At 42.0% G+C, this 26382-nt stretch overlaps 3 protein-coding genes across 3 annotated transcripts in view; all 3 read right to left on the bottom strand.

Annotated features, from left to right (window-relative positions):
• The window catches only part of glg1b (golgi glycoprotein 1b), a 52059-nt gene extending 48992 nt beyond the window's left edge, over positions 1 to 3067 (bottom strand). Inside the window, exon 1 of the mRNA XM_072695215.1 lies at positions 2713 to 3067. Coding sequence (XP_072551316.1) covers positions 2713 to 3030 — 318 coding nt within the window. The 5' untranslated portion in view covers positions 3031 to 3067. The remainder of the gene's footprint in view (positions 1 to 2712) is intronic.
• The window catches only part of zdhhc7 (zDHHC palmitoyltransferase 7), a 51934-nt gene continuing 26215 nt past the window's right edge, over positions 664 to 26382 (bottom strand). Inside the window, exon 9 of the transcript XR_011980785.1 lies at positions 664 to 782. The gene's annotated coding sequence lies outside the window, so the exon portion shown is untranslated. The remainder of the gene's footprint in view (positions 783 to 26382) is intronic.
• wdr59 (WD repeat domain 59) lies at positions 9095 to 26354 on the bottom strand. The gene is made up of 26 exons (XM_072695217.1): positions 26288 to 26354; positions 25829 to 25878; positions 25562 to 25697; positions 24417 to 24502; positions 24249 to 24329; positions 24023 to 24060; positions 23847 to 23935; positions 23239 to 23355; positions 23034 to 23111; positions 22103 to 22259; positions 21939 to 22018; positions 20608 to 20737; positions 20370 to 20494; positions 19114 to 19278; positions 18853 to 18948; positions 17394 to 17538; positions 16079 to 16148; positions 15823 to 15976; positions 12935 to 13068; positions 12731 to 12812; positions 11992 to 12104; positions 11696 to 11837; positions 11025 to 11103; positions 10591 to 10714; positions 10365 to 10507; positions 9095 to 9827 (listed from the first exon to the last, which is right to left on the bottom strand). Exons 1-26 carry the CDS (start codon positions 26339 to 26341, stop codon positions 9592 to 9594), a joined length of 2904 nt encoding a protein of 967 aa, XP_072551318.1. The 5' UTR covers positions 26342 to 26354; the 3' UTR covers positions 9095 to 9591.

Genomic DNA, 26382 nt, shown 5'->3' with positions numbered 1-26382 from the left:
TAAATAATTAAATAAATAAAACAAGAAGAAGACAGAACCGCTGTTTTACTGTCCTCCAGCAAACGAACTTTGCCCGTGTGCTTATGAAATCTTGTGTGACTGCCCAGCCAAGGACAGACAGAGGGGAAAAGAATAAGAGAAAGTGCGAGAGAGAGAGAGAGAGAGAGAGAGAGAGCGAGGGAGCGAGGGAGCGAGGGATGAATCGAGAAGGAAACAAATAATAAGGGCATTTTGAAGCACACGGCAGACAGCTAACACATTCCACTCGTGACGATCCACGGCCACATTCACAGTCCAGAGTTAAAACTAACCAAGGCTAAATGACAAGGGCCAAGATCCTGCATGGTGGAATCCGGCAAAGAGGGCATACGGAGACCGTCTGAGGGGGGGGAACCACACAAGCCCAAAGATCTGAGGCAGTAAGAACGTCTTCAAAGCCTTGGTTGAATTCAGAGATACGTGGGTTTTGCTTTCATGATCTTCTCGACACATCAGCGATTAACAATAATTATTACTGTTGAGGATACTCAGTATTGGGTAGGGCCTAGGGCTGGGCGATATGATAAAAAAAAATACTACATCACGATATTTAAAGACTTTTTTACTGATATTTATCACAATACATGTTAAATTCACAAACTAAAAACATCAGTAGTATCAGATTCTTATAAACTACTATTCAGATCCTCTCCCGTACTGAACACAGTGATTTCTACTCTATAACATCTGCTGCTCTTCATCTAATTAACCCTTCAGTCTAATTACACTGTTAGTAATGAAACCTGCAGCTGATCAGTAGATGTTTATTAAGCACTAACTTAGAAAAGCATATCGTTATCACCATAAAATTTATCACCATATGTTAAAATATCGTCATATTGCCCAGATCTAGTAGGGCCTCGTTTTGCATGGATTCCACAAGACGTCCGAATCGGTCCTTTGAGAGTCTGGTCCATGTGGACATGACCGCATCACTCAATTCCTGCTTTTTCCGCCAACGTTTACCACTGCATTCAGATCTCACTGGAAGCCAACTTCACTGAAGAACACTGAACTCATTGGTCACTCCCTCCAAACCACTTTGAGACGACTTCCGCTTTGTGGCATGGTCTTAATCATGGTGGAAGTAGCCAATAGTAGACTTTGCATTATTGGTGATGCCAAGAAAGCCTTCGCCTCAGCATTACACCACCTCCACCAGCCTGGACTGTTCATGGAGCCATGGATTCATGCCGTTATCGCCAAATTCCGACTATACCATCAGTGTACCTCCTCAGAAATCCATCAGAAGGTCCATCAGACCAGGCTACCAACTGTTTCTCCAGTCTTCACCTGCCCTGTGTTGGTGTGCTTGGCTGACAGAAGTGGAACCTGACGTGGTTCACCTCAAGGTTGGAGGAGGTGCTGTGCTTTCCGAGGTGCTTTTCTGCTCTCCACAGTTGTACAGACTGGATATCTGAGTTACTCTCTTGTCAACAAGGCCATTCCATCAGCAGAACTGACGCTCACTGCATGCATTTTCTTTATTCCACCAGTCTGAGTAACTCTAGAGACTGTTGTGCTGAAAATCCCAGGAGATCAGCAGCTCTAGACATCCTCAAACCAGCACTTCTGACACCAACAATCAGGCCACGCTCAGGAAATCATTGAGCTCACATCACCAGAAGCTGCTGGACCATAAATGCATGGTTTTATGTCACAAAGTCGCTTGGATTTACAAAAATAACAGGAAACCTGGGCTGAGTGACAATGATTTCCATTGCTGGTTAGCTACATTATCACTCCAGTGTAGTCTTGGCTGACATTATAATTAAGAGGACTAAGATCTGAGGATCGCTGGTTCAAACAATCGGCCTTGCGCTCTCTCAGGGGTGGGCTGATGGCACTTCCTCCCAGTGTGATGTTGGTCAGCACAGCCATCTAAGCCACACTTTCCTCCGAGACCGAAAAAAGAGGCACTGGCTGCATTCATACATGCTTCAGACGGGACATCTGCTAGTCCTCACCCTCCTGGTGTTGGGGCATTGCTAGCAATAGGGGGGGTTGGGTAATTGGCTGTCTGATTGGGTTGAAATGGGGTAAAATTAGAATTATATATATATATATTTTATAGTTTATTAGATTTTTTTAATAAACAAACCCTGACAAAAGACTGACTGATATTCTATAGGAATCTATAGGGATTCTTCATGCTTGCTGAATTACACAGTTAACCAAGCTCACATGATTCAGGTCACTGTGTCAAAACCTCATGAAGAGAATTACAGAGCAATATTGCCTCTAAGAAAATTTAGCTACCATTAGAAACCAAGCAGAGCAGCACAGGGAGGCCAGACAGCTGGTGGGGGGGGGGGGGGGGTAGAAATATATTATTATTATTATTATTATTATTATTATTATTTTACCTATTTTAACTGTCCAATGAATTAAAAACCTTTTATTTCGTGTACAAAAGATGACAACTTTCACTAAAGCTGAAAAGCTACGCCAGCGTAAACACAGCCACCGCTGCGGGGCTACGGTAAGGGCTCCCCGGCTGCAGCTCTCCCTGTAGCGGCTCTCTGGGTAGCGCTCTCCCGGCAGCGGCTCTCCTCTCTCCCCCTCCCGGTCTCCAGCGCTGAAAGTCAGCACCAGCACCAGCTGAAGTTCCACCCTCCCTAACTTGTTCTAGATAGCTTCCACAGAACAGGCCCCCCTCCCAGCCCAGCTCACCTCCTTCGTGTCCTGCAGGCACTCCAGCACGGCTAGGTTATTGTTCCAGGTGTGTTTCGGGCAGTGCCGGCTCAGGTCCTCCCGGCAGGCCTCCTCCTCGGCCAGCTTCCAGCCGCTGGTTCTCCGGGGCTGAGACACCGACGAGGCGGCCCCCGCGTTCCCGGCGTTCGGAGCTCCGGCTTTAAGCTGCCGGTTAATGGCGATGAGCGGGGGGTGGAGGTTGACGCTGGCCGGCGGTCTGAGCCCCGCAGTGAGAAGCACGAAGCAGCACTGGGCCGTCAGCAGCAGCAGGAGCTGAACACGTCCGCACGCCGCCATCTTCGGCTACGGCTAAGCTCGGCTCGGCTCGGCTCGGCCGCCTGCGCCTGCACGCTCTCTCGCGCGCCCCCTCCCCCTAACAAAAGCGGCTGCGCGGGCGCTGGGGGGCGGACTGGGCTGGACTGGTCACCTACTGGCTGCTGCTGCTCTGCTGCTACTCCGGTCAAAACACACTCATTTTAAGCCAAATTTTATAATGTGGAGTGCAGACTTTTAATAATGTGAGGGATAGAGCTCACACACACACACACACACACACACACACGTGCACGTGCACGCTTCTTTCTTTCTTTCTGCAGCAGCTCTAGTGTCTGCAGCCACTTTAGCTTAAACAATGAGCTTTATGAGCTCTTTTCTGCCTGATTTTGCTGTTTGCATTTGCAGCATTATTATATTATACTTTTACAGCAGTAAAATGAAAGACCAGCCCTCCTCCTTCAAATGCATAAAAACTAGATATATATAACAAGTGAATTATGTCAAAATTATAAGATGTATTCTCAAAATAATGAGAATTTGAATGGGTATTTTAAAAGAATGGCCCAGCACAATAGTAAAATAGTAAAGCACTTAATAATAATGAGAATGCATTGTAAATAATGAGAGTTTACTGATGTAAGTGTGCATTCTAGACGTAATTTAATATACTGGAAAAATCTTAAAATTTCATTATACTTGCAAACGCCGTATATGATGTATTGTTTTTGGATTCTCTTACATTCAGTAAATAAAGTATAGAGTAGAATGTACAGCAGTGTGTCTCTGCAGAGGCCTTATTGACACATAATCTGACCGGGGTGCCCAAACGTGTCGTGTGTTGTTATTAGATGAAGTGAATTTAATCTGCTCTCCACTAACTGCATTCTGTATCAGGATTGCTTCGGCATCGGTACGTTCCCTGCTTCCACACATTGCTTCAAATCTGCTCCATGAACATAAGAGGAGATCCAGTTATAACGGTACACCCATTAGCCTGCTGCAGGTTTAGTAAAGGGTGCATTGGGAGGGTGGGGAATGATGGACTCAGTAGTGAGGAATTGAAGTTGACCTCTACTGGAGGAAATTCAATTACTGGTAATGTGCTCAGAGATTCTTCGGAGGTCAAACATCCTGGGCTCTTAGTCAACTTTCTAAATGTTAATAACCCATCATAGTTTTGTCTCTACAGAATATGGCTGGGCCCCTCATAATGGTATACACCAATCAGCCATAAGATTAAAACTACAGACAGGCTACAAGTCAAGGGCTGGATCTAGATATCATGCACAATGACTGAGTCAGAACATCTCCAGAACATCAGGCATCAGGTCTTGTGGGGTGTTCCCTTCTAGTATGCAGTGGTCAGTAGCTACCAAAAGGAAGGAAGGACAGCCAGTGAACCAGTGGCAGGGTCATTCACGCCCAAGGCTCTTACTGATGCTTATGGAGGCCCCGCCCACCTCACAACGACAGGACTTAAAGGATCTGCTGCCAACATCTTGGTGCTGGAGCTCAGGGGTCCTGTGGAGTCCATGCCTAGGCAGGTCAGAGCTGTTTTGGCCGCATGAGGGGGATCTCCACAATATCAGTCAGGTGGTTTTAATGTTATGGCTGATACACTAAAGGTACTCCGAATGTTGCTTCATCTCCAAAGCTCTGTGGGAAGCGCAGTATTCCTGGATTTGTCAAATCCCATTTCCTCCAGATACACGAGTAAAAAATAGGCACTCTGATTCCGACAGACAGATCAGCTCTGAAGCGCAGGAAGCTGAGGAGGAGGTCAGTTCTGCAGAGTTTTCTCATCACGTTTAATCAGGTTAACTATAATCTCCACACAAAGCCATGTTTGTCTGCATCTGTGCGAAGTTCTGCAGCTCCTTATCTCCTTAAAGGGCGCCGGCTTTCAGGCCTACACAAACGTGTGTTGTTGACAACAGTTTATAACATCTAAAACAGGAACAAGCAGTTCAGGAAGAGCCTCTGAAATAGGAACTACCAGCTTTAGGCCTATTTAATCAGAAGTAGACAAAAATAAACCCTAACCCTAACCCCAACCCCCAATAACAACACAACAGCTCTGTCCCGTTGAGGCATGGCCCCCCACAAGACCTCTGGCACCAATCCTAACGTCAGCAGCAGATCCTGTAAGTCCTGTAAGTTGGGAGGTGGGCAGGACCTCTATGAGAATCCAGTGAGCCTGGATGGCCGTTGCTTGTAAATCACTTTACCTTTAAAGTATCAGCCATAACATTAAAACCACCTGACTAATATTGGGGAGATCCCCCTCATGCGGCCATCTTCTGGTTGGGGGCCATTTCACAAAGCAGAACCTCTCCGTTTAGTCAGATAACTTAAGCCTGTCCAACAGCAGAACAGTTTACGGGGGTCCAAATGTCCAAATCACAGGAGCAATTAAACATTGACCCTATTGGCACCATGCTGCCTAATGCCAGGCATGGAGGCGGGACCTCCATGAACATCCAGTGAGCCTTGGGCTCCCTTGACCCTGTCACTGGGTCACCGGTTGTCCTTTCTTGGAGCACTTTTTTTGGTAGGTACCACCAAAAAAACTGACCACTGCATACCAGGAGGAACACCCCATAAGACCTGATGCATAATGTTTTGGGGATGTTCTGACAGTCATTGTCTAGAACATCACAGTCCGGTTCTTGACTGTTCACTTGCTGCCTAATATGCAGATCCTCCTGGAACCAGATAATCAGTGTTATTCAGTTCGGCTGGCAGCTGGTTATAATGTTATGGCTGATTATCGTATATTTCACAGCATGTCAATATATAGATTCTTAAATGGTCACACGAGCATCACATTAAACACTCTCTCTCTACCAGTTCAGGTTCTGTAGCCAGTGGACATCTCAGTCACATAAGGCTAAATATCTGAAATGTTAGGCTAGGCCTGGCCATGTCTATGCAGTTTCAGTCCAAGGCCAGATGTTTTGTTTAAAGTGTGTGTCGTACAAGGTGGGAAAACTGTTAAATTAATATTTGTGCTGAGAAAGAGAAAGAGAAAGTACATGCTGAATCACTCACATCACATCTTTACCGCATAAACTTAACGTTCTTTACACGGACACGTAACCTAAATCACTGTAAATCATCCAGTAGGGTTCGAAAATATCTACTTCAACTCCTTGAACTCTTGATTTATTATTAAGTTTTTAATCCAAATGCAGAAGCTATTGTAAATAATGCGGTTCAGCATTTTTTGTGTTGGAGTCCCACAGGGTTCTATTTTAGGACCCATGAAACTGCTGTTAAATTTGACAGCAGTGCAGTTCTGAGAGTGAAGAACTGAAGTGTGGGGTTAAGTTTGACTTATATATGTAGAATCTGTTGCCAGTCTGTTAAAGAGGTAGGGTTTTATGCAGTTTTAATAAAATTAGCTTTATTGATCTATTTAAATCATTTTGGTGCCACTTATCTGATTATCTGATGATTCAGTCTAAAGAATTCCTGAGAAAAATGCACTTCTCTAAAATGTAAAAAGAAAAAGTTATAATGGCACCTATTGGCAGTGGTGCCAATGTTCACAAAGCTCTGCATGATGATGTGGACCAAAGTCTTCCAACAAAAGACCCACCATACCACCATAATGCTGAGTTTGAGCTTCTGAAAAAAAGCCCATGACCACAGCATGTAGTAAAGCGTGTGGAAATGCAGCGCGCCTGCAGGGCCCACTGTGTTCTAGAGCTTCAGAAACCACAGACTCACAAATTAGCATTTATTTCTCTGAGACCGTTTGACTTGTTGTAATTATCAACAGCGTAGCGGCTAAAAACAACAGAACACTCTGCTAACTGGTTTGGCATGTCAACCCCACAACACACTTCCATGAAAAGTGTAATTACAACTGACAGTCTGGGAGAATCTCCAAGCTTCTGTCTGAATCTTCTGGTTGGGGGGCATTTCACAAAGCAGAACCTCTCAGTTTAGTCAGATAACTTAAGCCTGTCCAACAGCAGAACGGTTTACAGGGGACCAAATGTCCAAATCACAGGAGCAGTTAAACATGAAGCTCCTGGCACCATGCTGCCTAATAATGCCAGGGTATAAAGCCCCCCAGCATTGAGGAGCTAAGGAGCAGTGGAAGAACTGTGTTCTCTGGAATGATGATGGTGGTGGAGCTCCATCCAGTACTACTCACTAAAACTCCTGACCTCACTAATGCACTTGCAGCTGAATGCAATCAAATTTCTCACAGCAATGCTCTTCCAAAAGTAGTAGAAAGCCTTCTCACTCCCACGAAAGCAGGATAAACTCTTTTTAATAGCCTTGATTTTGAAAGAAACAATGATTGAGCAGGTGTCCCAATACTTTTGTCCATACAGTGTATTCGACAAAACTGAGAAATCTTGTATTGTGAAATGCAGCGAGTGAGTAATTTTCCTTTTTTTAATTACATATATTATTTTCTAAGATCATCTGTAGCAGCTGGTTCCCACAGTCAGGTTTGATGAGCTTACTCTAAGACACCTTACCCAACATCACGAAGAGCACCGGGGGTGGTGGGGAGCTAGAATCTATAGAGACGTCAATGTAGAACAGTTAAATTGTCAATATTCTCCAGTCCTCTGAGGTATAGAATAAGCTGTAGGGAGGCTGGCCACCACACTACACTTTATTATTACAGGTTAAAGCCTAACTAAGTGTCCGGTAGGTTCTGTAGCCAGTGAACGTCTCAGTCACATAAGGCTAAATATCTGAAATGTTAGGCTAGGCCTGGACTGAATAGAATTTTCAACAGTGAAACACCATGTCTATGCAGTTTCAGTCCAAGGCCGGATGTTTTGTTTAAAGTGTGTGTCGTTCAAGTCGGGAAAACTGAGCTAGTGCTGACTGATTCAGTGGCTGTCAGTATGGAAATTCATACGCCTGCTTTCCCAGTTAAATCTATGTAAAGTTCTCTGCACGTCTTTTGGCTACATTAAATGCAACACAGTCAAATGAGTGGCAGCTCCAGGGTCCGGAGGCGGTCTTGATCGGTCTTGACTGTGAACAGAACAGGACTGGTCAGATCAATAGCGGCGGTAATCACGGTCATCTTTTGCCTAAAATATATCATCATTCTGAATCCTGGGTCTGTCTCAGCTGATCAGACCTACCTGGTTAATCTGAGATTATAAGTATAAGATAATAATGAGAAGCATATAATCACACAGAAACCTTGTATCTCCAAAATGACAGCTTTACAGGACTTTACAGGTATTTCATCAAACAGAGCTGAGTTATCTGAATCTGCAGACTATGAATGACAAAGTCCCAACAGCAATGTGAAAGACTAGTGGAGAGCCGGCCGAGACAGGAGAGCTGTGATTGGCCGTCGAGGTTATTTCAGCATAGTGATTTCTGAATACTCTCAGAGTTCAGATATTAGTACTGTGTTTAAATCTGAATAATAACTTCTTTACTTTATAATTATTAACATCATTTATCTGCATTATTTAAACATCTGTTTTTGACCAGTTGTCATTTCTGCAAATAAATAAATAAATGCTCTTAATATTAATATGTGTATTTGGAGTTTAGGGAAAATGTTGTCCATGGTTTATGAAATACAACGCTAAAGTTCATTTCCCCAAAACACACTGCCTATAAACAGTAAAACCAGAGAAACTGACCATGTAGGGTGGTCTCTTTATTTTTGTAATTTTGGAGCATTTCCATTGGTCCATTCATCATGCAATTCTGATATATTGTAAAGAACAGCTGCCAGATTCACTGTATGTCACAAATATTGTGAAAAATTTGCTGTGGAACAGCAACAATGTATAACTACACTCAACAGACTACATAGTTAAATATTACATATTGCATATTTAGCACCTTAGGAACAGTTCTAGAGTGTATGTACATATGCATATGCACTATTTTCTATTTATTATTATTATTATTATTTTATTTATTTATTTATTTATTTATTTTATTTTTTCACATTGCATGCTGCAATGTCCCTTCCCCTACAATATAAAGATATTAATATGTCATAAAGTAAAAAATAGAGATTTTTGCAAGACAGAGGCAGTAATAAGAGAACACTAATAGAAATAAATGAAGCAGAATATGCTGGTTTTTAAACAAATTTATTTTTGCATTTGTTGCATAAACTTTGTAAATGCTGGTTAATCCGTCAGTATTCCCTTATGGAAGAGAGCACAGTTCTTAAATCTTCTTTTCAAATGAAAAGACTGACCAATACAGATGAAAGCCCGTCTCAGACCAGTTGACCACGATGGTAAAGCCAGCAGCACATCCAGTCCTCTTCCAGTTTCTTGAGAGAATCCCTCTGCTGGCCTGCAGATCAACCACAAATACAAACAAAAATGGCACTATAACATAAGGCTGTGTTCAATCATGACCAATATTCTGGCCAGTCTGGTCCAGAGCATCGCTGGAATCCATTGTGTTTGTCAGTGCTGTTTCACAGAGGGACACCCTGTGACAGTGTGGTCACCTAAGATGGGCACACCAAGCCCTGTTACAGTACTAAGAGGTTTGAGGCACATCCTGAGGCGTGGATGGATGGATGGATAGATGGATGGATGCTCCCATGTTAAAGAGGTTTCAGAAAGTGCTTTGCAGAAGACAGTGGCAGCCGCAGCCTGTAGGACAAACTTCTTGAGAGCGGAACCACTCCATCATGTGGCTGGTGTGCCCGCCGTGCCCGCAGCTCAAGCAGAAGTTGGAGGAGCCACGAACCGCCACATGACAGATAGCACACTGGAACGTGAAACGCTTACAAACAGCACACTGAGTGCCCCTGGCCTGGCTCCGACAGTGGCAGCAGTACACTCCAAACTCTGAGAGAAAATAAAAACGGCACACAAAAGAAGAGTGTCAAGAGTGACTCAGGCGTCTGATCCACTGCAAAAAAATCTAAATATGCAGGAAATGTAGTCTAAATATCTAATATTTCTCATTTTAGAAGATTAATTCACTTATTCCCAGTGCTTTTAGCTAATAAAGGTGTCTTATTCTATTGGCAGATATCTCTGCCATCTTTCAACAATCAATAGAGTTGATTGATCAGTGTGCATTTTTCCCTTTTCTCCCAATCTGATTCTGCCAATTACCACTAGCAATGCTTCAGCACTAGGAGGGTAAGGCCACCGCCTCTTTTTAAGCTCTCTTAAAGTGGTGGAGCCAGGTCCCCAGCTCCACCACACCAGCTAACATCGCTTTAGGAGTGATGAGGGGAGCGAGCGGCATCTACCCTTCCCCGGACAGAGCACAGCCAATTGTGCTCTCTCAGACTCCGGCTGCTGATGGCAAAGTGGCACGGCTCTGGATTCGAATCCCACCAGTGTAGGATTCCCCTCCAGTGCTTGTGAACTTACCTATCCCCTTATGTGGCTCTGGAGGGCAGGAGACGAACTTCAGAACCTCCGCCCTTTTCTCCTTCAGACCCCATCGGTACAGAATTTCGCCATAGCACTTCTTGAAGTCATCAAACTGCAAGTTATTGGCTGGATCCAATAATCTACACACAAGAGTTTCAACACCGCTGTAATGGTAATAGTGGTTCTGCCTCAGTGACTGGTCAGGGTCAAACACAGGGCTCACCTTTTGTTCATGTCATGCTGCTCTTTCTCGCGCTCTCGTGGGTCCGTGTATAGCTGGTTTGCATAGCGATAGTCATCAGGGGAGGACTCTCCCCAGGGAGGGACCTGTTCGGAGTCCCGTGCAGCTAAGAAAGCAAGCAGACTTAGAAAATCTGTTTGATAAATGAGGAATATCTTGGAAACGCAGCTAGTCTTAGACTCAAATCTGAGTTTTCCTTCACACTAAAACCCAAAAATATCATAAGTGGATGGTTTGGTGAAGATACCTACCCAACCTTCTCGCAACAGAACTCTCGCTAGACAGAATTAGCAGCAACTAGCTTACCAAAAGATCCGTTCACAATCAAAGAGCAAACAAACAAGGGCATCAGAGCTTTGCTTAAAATAAGTAAGACATAAGATGATCTAAGGCAGCAGAGTCAGTTCATTACTCACTGGGGTTCCAGGTAGTGGTGGTGGAGTCTGAGGTACTGGAGCAGGAACCAGATGTAACAGAACTGGAAGTGTAGCTGGGCTGAAAAAGAGGAGAGGAGATGAAATAATTGACAGCATCATTTCATCATGAATTTAAAGACAACACTGTAAAACTGATTATAGTGTCCATAAAAATCATGTAAAACATGTACACTATATGGACAAAAGTATTGGGACACCTGCTTATTCATTGTTTCATCTGAAATCAAGGATATTAAAAAAAGTTTCTCCTGCTTTTGTTGGAGAAACTGTCTCTACTGCCAGGGAGGAAGGATTTCTTACTACATTTGAAGGAGCATTGCTGTGAGGATTTGGTTGCACTTAGCGACAAGAGCGTTAGTGAGGTCAGGATGCTGGACGATGATCCCCACCCCACCTCATCATCCCCAACTCATCCCAAAAGGACTGGATAAGAACACTGAGCAGTTCCTCCACTGCTCCACAGCTCAACGCTGGGGGGCTTTACGCCCCTCTAGGCAGCATGGTGCCAATAGGTTCATGTTTTTATTTGACCATCTGCTTCAGCAATGAGTGCAACTTAAAGTAGCTGAATGCATTCATTAGAAGGGGTGTCCACAAACTTTTGGACACATAGCATAGTTGAGCAGAAGCTGAAGACTGAGAAGACATACGTAGCGGGAGTGGTGTAGGGTGAAGCCTGAGGGGCGGGGGCCGTACAGCGAGAAAAAGTCCTGAGGGCTCCCCTGGCCTCTGAACACACTGCAGAGCATGGCCAGACTCTGCACATCGCTCAGGTGACTGTAGTGTTCAATCCTATGGAGAATGAGAGAAACTGAATTAAATGGAGGCAGGATTTCAAAGCTCCACCACCACTTCTTCTCGAAGTCCCTCTAATGCAACAGTGCTGCCACAGCCTGCCATCGATGGCTGCGACTTCACAAGTACAGGAAAGTGCAGTGAATCTTACAGAGTCGCCAGAAGTTTTCGTCCAAAGGGGTGCCGGGCCCAAGGGGTGTCAGCGTCAGGGTCAGAGTCAGGGCAAAGGTCATGACTGGTAGCTGCTGAAGCAAGGGCCCATACCTTCAAAGAGAAAGCAGTAACAACAACAACCACTTCAGTAGATCTTAAACAGCTTAGAATGCACAGACCATCCATTACATTAAAACCACCTGCCGTATTGTGCAGAACCCCACCCTCATGCCACTATAACAGAGGTCCGACCTCTGAAGGTGACCTGCTGTGGTATCTGAAGCACCAAGACTAACGTTAGCAGATCCTTTAAGTCCTGTATGTTGTGAGGTGGGCGGAGCCTCCATGATCATCAATGAGAGCCTTGGGCGCCTATTAGCCTGTCGCCGGTTCACTACTTGTCCTTCCTTGGAGCACTTTTGGTAGGTGCTGAGCACTGCATACCAGGAGGGAACACCCCACAAGACCTGAGGTCTGATGTTCTGGAGATGTTCTGACCCTTCAATCACTGTCTAGAACATCACAGTTCGGTTCTCGTCTCAGATTCTTACACTCGGCTTTCAACACATCACCTTCAAGAACTGACCGTTCACTCGCTGTCTAATATGTAGAGCCACCTCCACCTGACAGGTGATACTGGAACCAGATCATCAGTGTTATTCAGTTCAGCTGTCAGTGGTTTTAATGTTATGGCTGATCAGTGTACATAAGAAGGTAAGATGATAGGAGTTGGCTACCTTTGCTAAATCTCTGCGTCCTACTGCCAGGGCTGCAGCTGTGTTCTTCTGACAGGTGTCCTGTATATCGTTCACATTTAATCTGAAAATATTTTAAAGGTAAAAAAACGAATTAAATAATAAAATAATAACAAAACAAAACAATGAATAATTATTAAAAAGTATAAAACTGCTCAAGTGTTTTGGACACACTGCAGGACTTACACATAGGTCTCAGCGAGAGCTTTGTGAATAGGGAGCAGACAGGAGATCTCCTGAATGATGACTTTTCCAGCCAGTTTTATGGGTCTGTTGCTGTAGTCCGTTCCCTCTCGTTTCCCTTTCCAACGCCTCGATTTCTGACACACAAATCAGCAAAACCACAAAAACAATCATTCAAATCTGACAGGTTCTGTACTATCCATACTATCCATACACATTATATGGACAAAAGTATTGGGACACCTCTTAATCATTGAATTCAAGTGTCTCATTCAGTCTCATTCAGCCTCAGGTGTATAAAATCAAGCCTCTAGCCCTGCAGTCTGCCTTTCCTCCACACATCAGTGAAAGAACGGGAGGTTCTGAAGAGCTCACTGAACTCCAGCGTGGTTCTGTATGTAATAGGAGACACCGCTGCACCAACAACAACAAGAAGTCAGCTGGTGAAATTTAGACCTTCCCTCCTAGATCTTCCTCCATCAGCTGTGAGTGGTGTTATTATTGAACAGTGGAAGAGTTTAGGAGGAACAGCTCACAGAGAGCAGCTCAGTGTCCACTGAGTGTCTGTCAGACCACGTAAAGTTACAGAGCGGGGTCAGGGCCGAGTGCTGAGCTCAGAGCAGAGTGCAGAAAAGCCTCCAACTGACTCAGTAACTGCAGCAGAGCTCCAGACCTGCTGCTGCTGGTAGAGCTTAGAGCAAAGGGGGACCGACTCCATATTAATATTAATGACTATGGGTTTAGAATGGGTGGAATATGTAGGTGTCCCAATACTTTTGTCCATATAGTGAATATTTGTCACAGTCACACAAAAACCTTGTAAAGAACAACTACCAGGTTTACTTTATGTAAAAATGGAGATGGAGGGTTTTTGTGTGAAAGCGACAATATGTTAATAAAAAAAAATATTATTTGCATTAGTGATTATTGACCTTTAATTTATTTTCTTTTTTTTATAATTATTATTACAAGTTTGCTTTAGATTACCTTTCAATTAGTGAGGTTTATTTATTTATTTATTTATCTATGTATCTATCTCTTAGCATGGCTCTCCTAATTGGGTACAGCCAAAAGCAGGCTAATTACATCTGCTGCCTCAAAACTGTTAATTAGATGAATGTACTTGCAGGAGAGCACGAGTTGTGACGATTAAGCCAACGTCCACCGTATTAACAGGTCACTCAGTGGTGGAGAGTGACCCCTACCATCCGAGCTGAACATCACTTTACATGGCAAATACACACCGGTTTGGCTGAAGGGGCTTAAATATTAGTCATGAGGAGTTTCCCAGTGTGATATCAAGGATGATCATGATTTCTAGGATGATTATGTTGATTTCAGCACCTGCAATATTAGCCCTGCTCTGAGTGAGAGATTATGGAGTAAAGCAGCTGCATGTTACAAATAAGCAGAAATGGAAGAAACCACTGGAGATGACAGGGCATGAGAGTGATGATCAGAGCAGGCAGCTTGTCCCACATTTAATAAAAAACAAAAAGACGAGAGAAAGCGAGAGAAAAGAGGAAGGAAGGGAAGGAGGGAGGAGAGGCAGATCAGTACCGGACAGTCATGAATAGTCTGCACAGACCAGCGACGAGGGGCAGACAGAGGGGGCTTCTGATTGGTGTTTGAGATAAAACAGACCACAGCAACATGTGTGAGGGAGACATGCCACCAAAACACAAAAGGAAAGAGAACATGAGGATACAGCACAGAACACATATGAGTGGGCATGAACACAGGCAACAGGACCAGAGCAAGCAAATACAGCAAATACAGTAACCGGCCGGACTGGGAATCGTGGGCATGGATACTTTTTAAAAGCACTTTATATATATATATATATGCTTTAAATCCTAAATCCTAAATATTTTTTATTTAGTATATTGATATTTCATTTTTAAATATTTGTAAGAGCTAATGGTGGTATATTCAGTGTACTATGGGGAACAAAAAACTATTGATATCAATGTAAATCAGTGCAATATTTAACAACCAATATAAAAATATTTATTTCAGTGTATTAAAATATGATATGTACAGCAAACTGTTAAAAAATGCCAGCACACAACCCATTAAAGGCCATACTGGTACCTTTAATTTAATAAATTAATTTATTATTATTATTATTATTATTACTATTATTATTATTACAGGGAGAGTGCTTATTCACCAACAGTACACCTGCTTTAAATGAGCCAGAGGCAGCCCTATAGGTTATTTATATCTATGGAAAATGATCAACCACATATAGTAATGTGCAAAAGTGTTAGTCCCCTGTACCACAGCTGCTTATCTGATCAGTAAGTGTTATAATATTCATATTAGAATGAACACTAATATTATCATTCCTACAGAAACTCTCATTAGAACATCTCCAAAGTTCTCCTCATGGAGTCTAGTGTTATTTAGAGGTCTCCTCAGATCAACACCTGGTTTGGTGGTAAATCAGGGCTTAATGATGGTAAATCAGGTGACTGAGCTGCTGCTGCTGCTGCTGCTGCTGATGGAGCTGAACACATCCTCCACGCTGTGCTGGCTGGACTGGGGGGCGTCCAGGAGAACCCTGGAGGAACCGAGCTCTCTTCTTCAGACTAGCTCACCGACAAGATCTCACTACTTTCTTTCTTCAGAATGAGAAGCTCTTGTTTCTCCTTTTTACTGGATTTATGTTCAGCTGCTTTATCTGTTCTGATGAGATCTTCATTTTTGCAGTAAACACTCTCCTATATATTTAGGCACCTAACAATGTGATTAGGTGCCTAAAACTCCTCCACCGTACTGCATGTATAGGATTAAGACACCCTGAGTCACATATTGACCCCAACAGCATTTATCTATCTGCCTCCTACCTTTTGTACCCTGTCAGAGGTACCCACTGCAGGTCTTACCCGTTCCTTGTAGTAGAAGGAGGAGATGGAGACGTGCTCTTTATCTGTGCGTGTAGGACTGCCACTGTACAGCCTCAGCGAGGCCTGAGACTCACTGCGCATCTTCATAGGAGTCATTAGTCCACTGTGATACGCAGAGAGTGCTGAAAGTGACCTGGAAGAAGATTTGTTTATTACCTTATAGTACATCAGACCCAATATGGAACTACGCCAGAAAGCCAAAAAAACTGCAGAACACAGGAGGCTGGAGGTTTACCTAGGAGTGGGTTCAGTAGGAGGGACGCTGCGATGCATAGACATGGGCCGGGTAAAGTACACTAGAGAACCTGCAAGAAGAAGCATAGTTAATTAGAAACTGCACTGATTAAGAACAGGTCTTCAAATGACACTTTAAAAACATTACTAATGGTTACAGATACAGAATTACATATATTATTATATTTGTATTAAAAAGAAAAACAAAACACTGGTCCTATACCTATAGAAATGGACACTTGTGTACATATCCACATAAAATAATTTAAAGGTATGTGAGTGAATGTGTCAGTAGATCCCCATCCCTTATCCTACGAGCTATCCCCATGCCATTACACAAGCCTAAGGGATGAATTCTGTTTATTCTGACAATGGCCAGGAAGACCAGGAATCATTGCTAGATGGGTTGGCAATGAGCCCCCCATCCACTGTTCTCTGGGAATCATACTCAGATTAATATCACTAGAAAAGGTCTACAGTCATCTGTGTACCTGCACCCTCTTATTACTAATGTTATATATGTGCATTATTATTATTACAATTATTATTATAATTATATTATATAATTATTATAATTATATAATTATATATATATATATATATATATATATATATATATATATATATATATATATATATAATTATAATAATAGGGGGGTCGAACGTTTTCCTCACAGGAAAATTATATTTCTATTAATTGTTTTTTTTTTTATAAATGATAATTGAGGACATTTCTTCAGGTGTGTGAGTTTAGTTAGATTATCTCCATTTCTCAGTGTTGATCACATGAAGATCAAACATCCAGATGCAACTAAACTCACACACCTGAAGAAATGTCCTCAATTATCATTTATAAAAATAAAAAAAATTAATAGAAATATAATTTTCCTGTGAGGAAAAAGTTCGACCCCCCTCCCACCATTATTTGTTACTCCTTCAAATGTGTAGAATCAGACTCAGCCGCAGAACATCAGCTGCAGATGATCAGAACATGGCTGGAGAGGATTATTCTGGAGGAGTCTGGAGTCTTATTTAAACCTCAGACGTTTAGTCTGGTCTGCTCTTGATGGTTAAAGTGAGCGGCCAGATCCATCAACCAACAATCAGAAATCAGCCGTTCCACTGGTTACATACCTCCATCTCTCAGGGTTGCTTGAATAAAGATCCGACGTCCAGATGTTTAAATATGTTCAGAAAGACAGGTTTTCATGGGGTGCTCTATTTTTTTCACACGACTGTGGATAAACTAGATAACCAGATAACAATGCTCCATTTCCCAAAGCTGTTCAAGTGAGAAATCTCTTCAAGCTGCCCACCTGTGCCAAAAAACCTTGCACCTGAGGTGCGTGGGAAGGGTATGTTAGCATCCTGGTATGAGCCGTAGGTGTTTGTGACACGTGGGAAGGCAGGAAGAGCTGGGGTTACTGAGTTGGTGAAAACATGGGGATTAGTGCCATCCTCCTACAGTGGACAGAAAAAAAGAGGCTTGAGCTGAACAATGAAGACAATGCGTCTCAGCGCAGCGTATGATAATATAAATGTATATGTAATTAAATATGTCAGTAATGTGAACTACATTAAGAGTCCATTCATATTAAACTCTATAAAAAATAGAAGATAATATTTATAGATTATCAGTGATGGAACAGAACCATGTCTCTCTAATTTTTGTTTTTGGGCCTGTTGTTCTTTACATTCTGTAAAAAGTTAATGGTGAATTAATTAATAGAAGTGATTATTATTAATAGAATTATTTTTAATAGAAATGAACCAAAATCACCTGAAATACGAATACGATTTTTTTACACTGGCTTCCATTAAAAGTTAATACAGTTTTTTCTTTCTCCTGTAAATCTGCTGTTTAAGTGATGAAAGAATTTGCTCCGATGTTGACAGTATACACTATTTATTTATTTATACAAATTATATAGTAGTCCAAAATAACAAGGTGAAGTGACACTAATCATAAAATGTATTATATTATATAAAATGTATTATTATATTTAGATATGGTCACTAACAGAACAAAACCTTTTTCCTTTTTTTTTTTTTTTTCCATAATTTAAAAGGACCCACTGAGAAAACTCTCCAAAACGAATTTGAATAAAATTTTGTTTCTTTGACTTCCATTAAAATTAAAGCTGCTGTAAAGCTGCCAAAGATTTGCTCTTACAGTGAAAATATACATTTTATTTATACAGTAAATTATGCAGTGGACCAAAAACAAAGTTGAAGCGACACTAACCATAAAATGTCTAATTATATTTATTTACTGCATTTTATTTATTTAAAGTTTTAAAGTTATATAAAGTTTTCAAAGGCCTCAGGTGTCAGAAGTTCATAATTAGAAGTGCAGATCAACAGAAATGCTCCAAAACATGACATACAATTTTAATACATTGAGCTCTATTATAAGTTAAGACGGTTTACGTGAGAGTGACGATATACACTTCATTAATACAAAAAAATGATATACTTGTCCAAAATAACAGGTAAAGCTACACTAACCATAACATTTCTGATTACATTTATTTATTGCATTTTATTTAATTTTTTTTTCTTTTATAATTTAAAAGGCCCTAGGTGTCAGAAGTTCATAATGAGCAGATTACTAGAAATGCTCCAAAACATTGTGGAATACAATCTTAATACACTGACCAAGTTAAAACCAAGTTTAGATTCGAGTTTTCGCTCGAACAGTGACGATATACGATACACGTCATTAATACAGAAAATTATATATTTGTCAAAAATGACAGGTGAAGAGACACTAACCATATCGGACTCCAAGCAGGACACCAGCTGCCTCACGCAGGGCTCCAGGCAGTTCTGGTTCCTTTTGACTTTCTGTAGTGACGTGTCTGTCAGGATCTTAAGAGAAATGCCAGATATGAGATGATGCTTTTCAAAACAAGTGATGCCAAAGTTTACCATGATATAGCGTCCCCCTACACTCAACAATCAGCTACCACCTAAATAAAGGGGTTCCCCCAGTCAGTGGAACCACGGTTATGTGAGCAATCCACTAGTCAGTACCTTCTGTATCTTGGTCTTCATGGAGGATGAAATGTTGGTTGGTGGGACAAACTGGAAAGATGGTGCAGCGTTGTTTGGGTACTGTGCTGGAAACTTCACCACAAGCCTGACCTGATTGACTCCACAGTGGGCCGAGACAAAGCAGGTGCGATTTAAGGCATCCATCTGTAGGAAGAAGACAGAACCGGTGATCCTGCCAGAACACTCACAGAACAGTCACTATTCCAAACATGGGGATTCTGGTGAAGCCTCACTACAGCACAGGACTGCAGGTTTATTATGAAATAAACACATTAACGCTTTGAACTTTCAAGTAATATAAATAAAATATAAGATATTCAAAGTGGATAATGAAAAAAATCAGTGTTTACTGAATAATGTATAATATTTACTAAATAACTAATCATATTTACTAAGAATATCACAGTGGATACTAATTAGTTCATAATGGATATTGAACAATTCTTACTGGATACAGAATAATTTATACTGGATACTGAATAATTCATAATATTTACTAAAAATATCACAGTGGGTGCTAAATAGTTCATAGTGGATATTAAAGAAATCATTGCGTATACTTAACAATTCTTACTGGATACAGAATCATTCATACTGGATACTGAATAATTCATAATATTTACTAAAAATATCACAGTGGATACTAAATAGCTCACAGTGGATATTAAATAATAGGATATTTAAATCATAGTGGATCCTGAACAATTCATACTGGATACTGAATAATTATTTTTGGATACTAAAATGTTCATGGCAGATGCTAAATAAATAAAGTAGATACTGAATCATTCACAGGGGATACTGAATAATCCATAGTACTTACTGAATCATATATAATAAATACTGAATAATTCATAATGGATACTGAATGTATTACAGGAATATTAGGGATATAAATCCACATCACATCCTAAATCATTTACAGTGGATGCTGAATTATTTATAGTAGATACTGAAAATGTGAATAGGTCTTACAATTGAAGCTCAAAAATAATCCCTAGGGTTCAGTGTGTAACTCCAGCTGTTTCTGATTAACTACACCGCTGTCTGTGTTCTTTTAGATGCTTTGGTGCATCAGATTTGAAAAAAAAAAAACCTGTGAACTAAAAATTCATTAAAATTATTGAAAAAATATAATATGAATATGTAATAAACACACAGGCCAAAAGCAAACGGTTCAGTGAATGAAGGAGCAGATCCAATAGATGTCAGGGTGTCTGGATGCAGGGGCTGACCTCTACATTGACATTGCGGATCTGTAGGTTGACCAATGAGAATTCCTGCTGCAGAGTCTGGGGCAGACCAGGACTGTCCTGCCTGCCACTGGACAGCAGGCCAGACTGCAGACTCTCAATCTGACCTATAGATGGGAGAGATCTGATGATTATTTTAAGGCACTTAAGTATTATAGGCCATGTGCTGTTTCCTTCAGTGCCAGCAGGGGCAACGTTCTCCTGTCCACCCAGCTCTCACCTTGTGAGTTATCTACAGTAAGGCTAGGACTGAGTGGGGGGTCAGAGTCTGGGGAGCGGAGTGTCTTCTCTGATTCTGCTGAGAGAGTCATGCCCTCCATCAGCTCGTCCATATTGTCATTAGCACACAGCTGCAGGAGACAAACACACAGGACAAGTGGATGAAGATTCACAGCAGGGCTGCATGATATTGGACAAAACTGACATTGCAATATTTTGCTGTTATGTGATAGCTGTTGTGATATTAAAAATGTAATTTTTTAATGATTTTTAATCACAGAATTTCCCACAGATTTAACCAGGTCACTGATCCAACATGTTTGATATTATTATGATATTAATAATGTCCGCTGTGTGTCCGATACTGGAGTAAAATAATCAATATTGGGTAGATATAATCTGCAAAATATTTTTTTTAAAGTAATTGGACTAAGACACTGTGACTATTGCTGTGAGCATTTGATTGCATTCAGCCACACAAGTGTTATTAAAATCAGGATGTTGGATGGTGCTTCATCCATTCAAAAGTACTGGATGGAGCACCATCACCATCATTCCAAAGAACACAGTTCTTCCACTGCTCCACAGCTCAAAGCCCAGGGCTTTATACCCCTTTACTAGCCCACACCTGGCATTAGGCAGCATGGAGCCAATAGGTTCATGATGTTGATCTGCTCCAGAGAGTCCTATTCTATTAGTAGTACTTCACTGCAGGGACTAGGAAAGCTGGGGGTGGGGGTAGGGGGGTGTAGCTGGATGCATTCATTAAAAGGAGTGTCCACAAACATTTGGACATACAGTGCATCTATATATCTATAGAACTATCTATAGAGTTAGAGCGGTTAGAGCGCCGGGCTGTTGATGGCAGGGTTGTGGGTTCGATTCCCGGGCTCAGCAAGCAGCCATTGTAGGGCCCTCGAGCAAGGACCTTCACCCTCTCTGCTCCCCAGGTGCTGGAGTTGGCTGCCCACCGCTCTGGGTGTGTGTGTGCTCACTGCCCCTAGTTCACTACTGTGTGTGTGTGTGTGTGTGTGTGTGTGTGTGTGTGTTCATTACCACAGATGGGTCAAATACATGTGCAGTGACAAATACGTGCAAGGGTTTTTCTTTTAAGACATAGTGACTATTAGGAGTGTATAGAAATCAATGTATTATTAATACTAGTCTCTTTGGAAGATCTCCTTTACCATCTTTCATGGAAGTCATTGTCTACTGTATCAGAGTAAAGTGGTAAAGTGGGTCTGGCTGGGCAAGGAGCTCAAAAACCAGACCTAAAAATGTGTGTATTGCTACCCCCCCCCTACTGACCACACTGCACACATATGCACTCACCTTCTGTAACTGAGGATCGACCCTCCATATCCTCAGAGTCTGATCTCTGGACCACGTAACAAGCTGGCAGTCCTTGGAACCTGAGGAAGATGTGAGGTAAAATGGTAACGTTGGATTCTCCTTATCATACACCAGTAGCATTCCTTATGACCAAACAGCCTCACCCTCCTTCTGAGGCCTCCACTGAAACTCTAGGACCACATCGTCATGACCTACGAAGGCATGGACAGGGCTGTTGAGGTCCAGGGTGCTCCAGAGCAGCAAGCTGTTCTCCCGTCTGAGCTGAGGCACCATGACGGTCACCAGCCCGTTCGAGAAGGGCTGAGCAGAGAGCAGAGAGCAGCGAGTTCAGAGCAGCATGCAGATTTGCATCTTCATCAGTAAACATGCCAGAGACATCATCTAACCCCCAATACGATGAGAGGGTTTCTAATTGAACAGTCTGACCCTGAACCATAAATATAATGTTAATATGTAATATATCAGGAATGTGTTTTAGAATGATGTAATAAGCATTTTAACCCCATCTCCATCTGTATATAGATCAAAAGATACACTGTATGTCCAATAGTATTGGGACGCCTGTTTATTCATTCATTACTGCTGCTTTTGTTGGTGTAACTGTCTCTACTGTTCAGGAAAGGCATTCTACTAGGCTTTGGAGGAGCACTGCTGTGAGGATTGGCTTGTAATTTAGCGACAATAGTGTTAGTAAGGTCAGGACGTTGGGCGAGGATCACCACCCCACCTCATCATCCCCAACCTATCCTAAAAGTACTGGATGGAGCTCCACCACCAACATTCAAGAAAACACAGCTCCTCCACTGCTCCACAGCTCCTCAATGCTGGGGGGCTTTATACCCCTCTAGCCCACACCTGGCACTTTTCATGTTTATCTGCTTTAGAGAGTCCTATTCAATTGGCAGTGCTTCTGCACAGGGACAAGACCAGCAGTGTGTGTGCATTAGGGTGTCTACAAACATTTGGACACACAGTATATATATATATATATATATATATATATATATATGTATATATTTCTTTTCCCCAGTGTATGCAGCAGTATGTGGACAGCAGTGACTTAGATGTACATACTGTGTATCTCGCCTTCCAAACAGGAACTTGGCAAGACAAGATATTGAGGTACTTTCGTGGTTGTCTGTAGTCCCAGAACTGCAGAAGTCAACACAGACAGAAGAAGGTCAAAGCCTGGATCAGAATCAGGTTATTTCAGTTCGTGTTCAATATCATTTTTAATGATTATTATTATTAATCATGACTTAATAAACTTTAAGCTCACCCTAACAGAGTTGTCCTGGCTGGAGGTTGCAAGGATATACTCATTATCAGGGTGCCAGTCCAAACCATGGATCTTTGATAAGTGAGCGGCCACATATTCAACAGCAGTGTTTGGTTTCTGATGGAAGAAATACAATTACAGATAAACAGTTAGGATTTTTCAGAAATATGTGTATTATTTGTTTTATTATTATATTTAATTATTTTTATTTATTATTAATTATAAATACAAAAAGTGAGTCACTGATTATTAGTATGCATGACCCTGACATCCATTGGATCTGCTCCTTCATTAGCTGAATTATTAGTAATGAATCTGCATAGACAATGCTACTTAAGTCCTGAATGACAAATCATTTACAATTTTCAATTACAGAATGTATGAAACTTAATAATATTGGAATAATAAATTAATAATGAATAATTACGGGAAAATATATATAAAGTACACCGCCTTGTGTCTTGATGCTCAAAGATGCCACCCATTCCCTCATTCCAAACGATAAAGGTTGCACTGTTAATAAACAATGTAAAAATAGCCTGTTTGTTGTGCCACTTTATGAAAATCCCTGAGGGAAGCCTATCCTGGAATCACTGCACCCCTCTCACCCTTTTGTCCCAGATTCTGACATCTCCATCATGACTGGAAGCCAGACAGTGCTGATTCCTTCTGTTCCACTTCACCTGAGAAGCTCCCGCTGCATCACATGAGAGAGAGAGAGAAATAGATTAATGTCCTGATTGAGCTCAATCTCAGCACCGTCTCAGGGGGACTGTCTACTCACCCACTGCAGATAGGGCTACTGTGGGTTTTCGAGTATCTCTGCAAGAGAAAACACAGCAGATCAGATAAAACATGTTAAATAATACATAAAACCTGAATTTATTACATAGCATTAATGATGATCTTTATATAAATAGAAAAAGTGCTATATTTTTATTATAAACACATTTATATATCAATGATGTGCCGGTTTCTTATACCCCCACCCCCCCTCACCCCAGTCTCACCTTGTGTCCCATATGTAGATGTACGTATCCACAGAACTTGTAACGAGAAACTCCGGCTCAAACCAGGACCAATCCAAATCACTGAAATGTGAAGAGACATTTTTACAGGCGTTTCTGAGCAGTTTCAACCAGACGGCATGCAGACTGCAAGCTTCACCAGCATCTTACCTTATAACTCGCGTGTGACCTTGCAGGGAAGTGTGGGCCTCTCCGCACCCATCACGCCAGACATACAGGTCGACACGCTGGTTACTCTGGACAGACATGTCAGAAACGAGCTTACAAACTCATTCACAGCATCTCAAAGCCTCAAGAACTAAACACAGTACATATGTTCACTTATTCCAATCAACAGATTATGGGATGACTGGATGATGTGAAGTTATTTTGCTTCATATATTGTGTAATATACACACTAAATATATCTAATATTTATAGCGACACATTAAATGACATGACACTAAAAACATGCATGTTTCTTTCTGTAGTACAGAGAAAGGGACATAATCAGTCATCATCCGTTAATGATTCTTTCCCATTATTATCAATAAGCAATCAAAAATATGAGGACATTAGGAATGCAATGAATTTGAATAATCATACTGATTCTAAAAAATCTTCAGGATGTCATTACTGACTTCTGAATTTTATACATGTTGAACCAAATGTCATACTCTCCACCCTTATTGAATAGTGGACACTTGGACTTGCATATTTATTTATTTATTTTATTTATTTTCTTATTTTTCCTAGTTTTGTCTTTATAATAATAATAATAAAGAATGGACATCTGGACATATATCAGTATTTTAGTGGCTTGCTATACAGGATATACATTATATTATAATAATATTAGATTAGATTAGATCATATTAAGAAATAAATATGAGTCATTAGTAGAAACCTGGCCTTTTTTTTAACACACTGTCACTGACAACTCGAGCACCACCCACAGTGCCAACCAGTGGACACATTCATCTACTGTGCAAACCCTAGTTAGCACAGACTACCGTCTTCATCACTGGATGCAATTTGTCCTCCACCTTTAACCCTTTAATCTGTGCAGTGAACACACACACACACACACACACACACACATCTACACACTTGTGATCAAACACACACAGTGGACAATGAGCACACGTGCCCGGAGCGGTGGGCAGCCGTTGCTGCAGCAATACCCGGGGGGGGAGCAGAGAGGGTGAAGGGTCTTGCTCAAAGGCCCAAGAGCGGCACCTTGCTGAGCCTGGGTATCGAACCCACAACCCTGTCATCAATACTCTAACCGCCGATCCAAGAAGTACGGCACTTACCGACGCAGCGAACAGGTGGGCTTCTGCTTTGTGGGGATTCCACTGAACAGTCCCAACATCCCACTTGCTCTGGCGGCCTATTTTCCGAGGGGCCTCGGAGGGGGTCTCCAAGTTCACGACATATAAGAAGCGTCTCCTAAAAGACATGAATTGATTTCAGAGCAAAACAGAAATCACAAAGAGGAAAAGAGAAAACAACAACAACAACAACAACAACATGAAAGGCAGAGGCAGCTGAGGGCAGGGTGGTCCAGAAACAATACACACCCAGACAGCACTGCATGGTGTCCGAGACAGTCCACTGACATCGCAGTAGCCTGAGAAAAACACAAATCAGGGAGAAGGTGAGGTGGAAACAGCAAGCTGGCACTGACACTGGCACAGATTCGTCATTACTCCTCACTGCTTTTTAGACTTATTACACTTCTGACATCTTTTTCGACTCGTCTGCAGCTACACAAACACCAGATTAGCTGAGAATATAAGAAAAAAGCCCTGTAAATGATCCTGGGGGTCAAGTTGTCTCTCATTCTCACTGCAAATGAATAAAGAGCCAGCCAGCCAGCCAGCCAGCCAGCGGCCACTGCCGCCCGCCCTCCCGCCCGGCACAGCCCAACAGCAGCCAGCTCCCTGCCACTCAGCTCCTGCCTCCAGGCTGAGGGAAAGAAGGGCAAAAAGGGCAGAATTTAAACACGTCTACTTCTCTAACGCCGGCTGGATCAATACCTGGGCGTCTCTGAACTCCACCACCACATTCTCGCTGCTCCAGCGGGCCGCCATGTTGCCCCCGACGAAAACATCAACAAACGAGGGGAGCCGCG

The sequence above is a fragment of the Salminus brasiliensis genome, chromosome 13 (assembly GCF_030463535.1).
Source record: "Salminus brasiliensis chromosome 13, fSalBra1.hap2, whole genome shotgun sequence".
Classification (NCBI taxonomy): Eukaryota; Metazoa; Chordata; class Actinopteri; order Characiformes; family Bryconidae; genus Salminus; species Salminus brasiliensis.
This window is presented reverse-complemented; position numbering and strand designations above follow the sequence as displayed.

Bases quoted from the DNA above. Each gene is read 5' to 3' on its own strand.
- wdr59 (XM_072695217.1), bottom strand. From the start codon at position 26,341: ATGGCGGCCCGCTGGAGCAGCGAGAATGTGGTGGTGGAGTTCAGAGAC. The intron at 17,539-18,852 runs GTTAGTGTCTCT...TGTCCACTGTAG, and splicing joins CCTGCTTGGAGTCCGATATG to GAGGATGGCACTAATCCCCA. The intron at 10,715-11,024 runs GTGAGTAATGAA...TTGCTTTCTTAG, and splicing joins CACCACTACCTGGAACCCCA to CTGCACGGGACTCCGAACAG.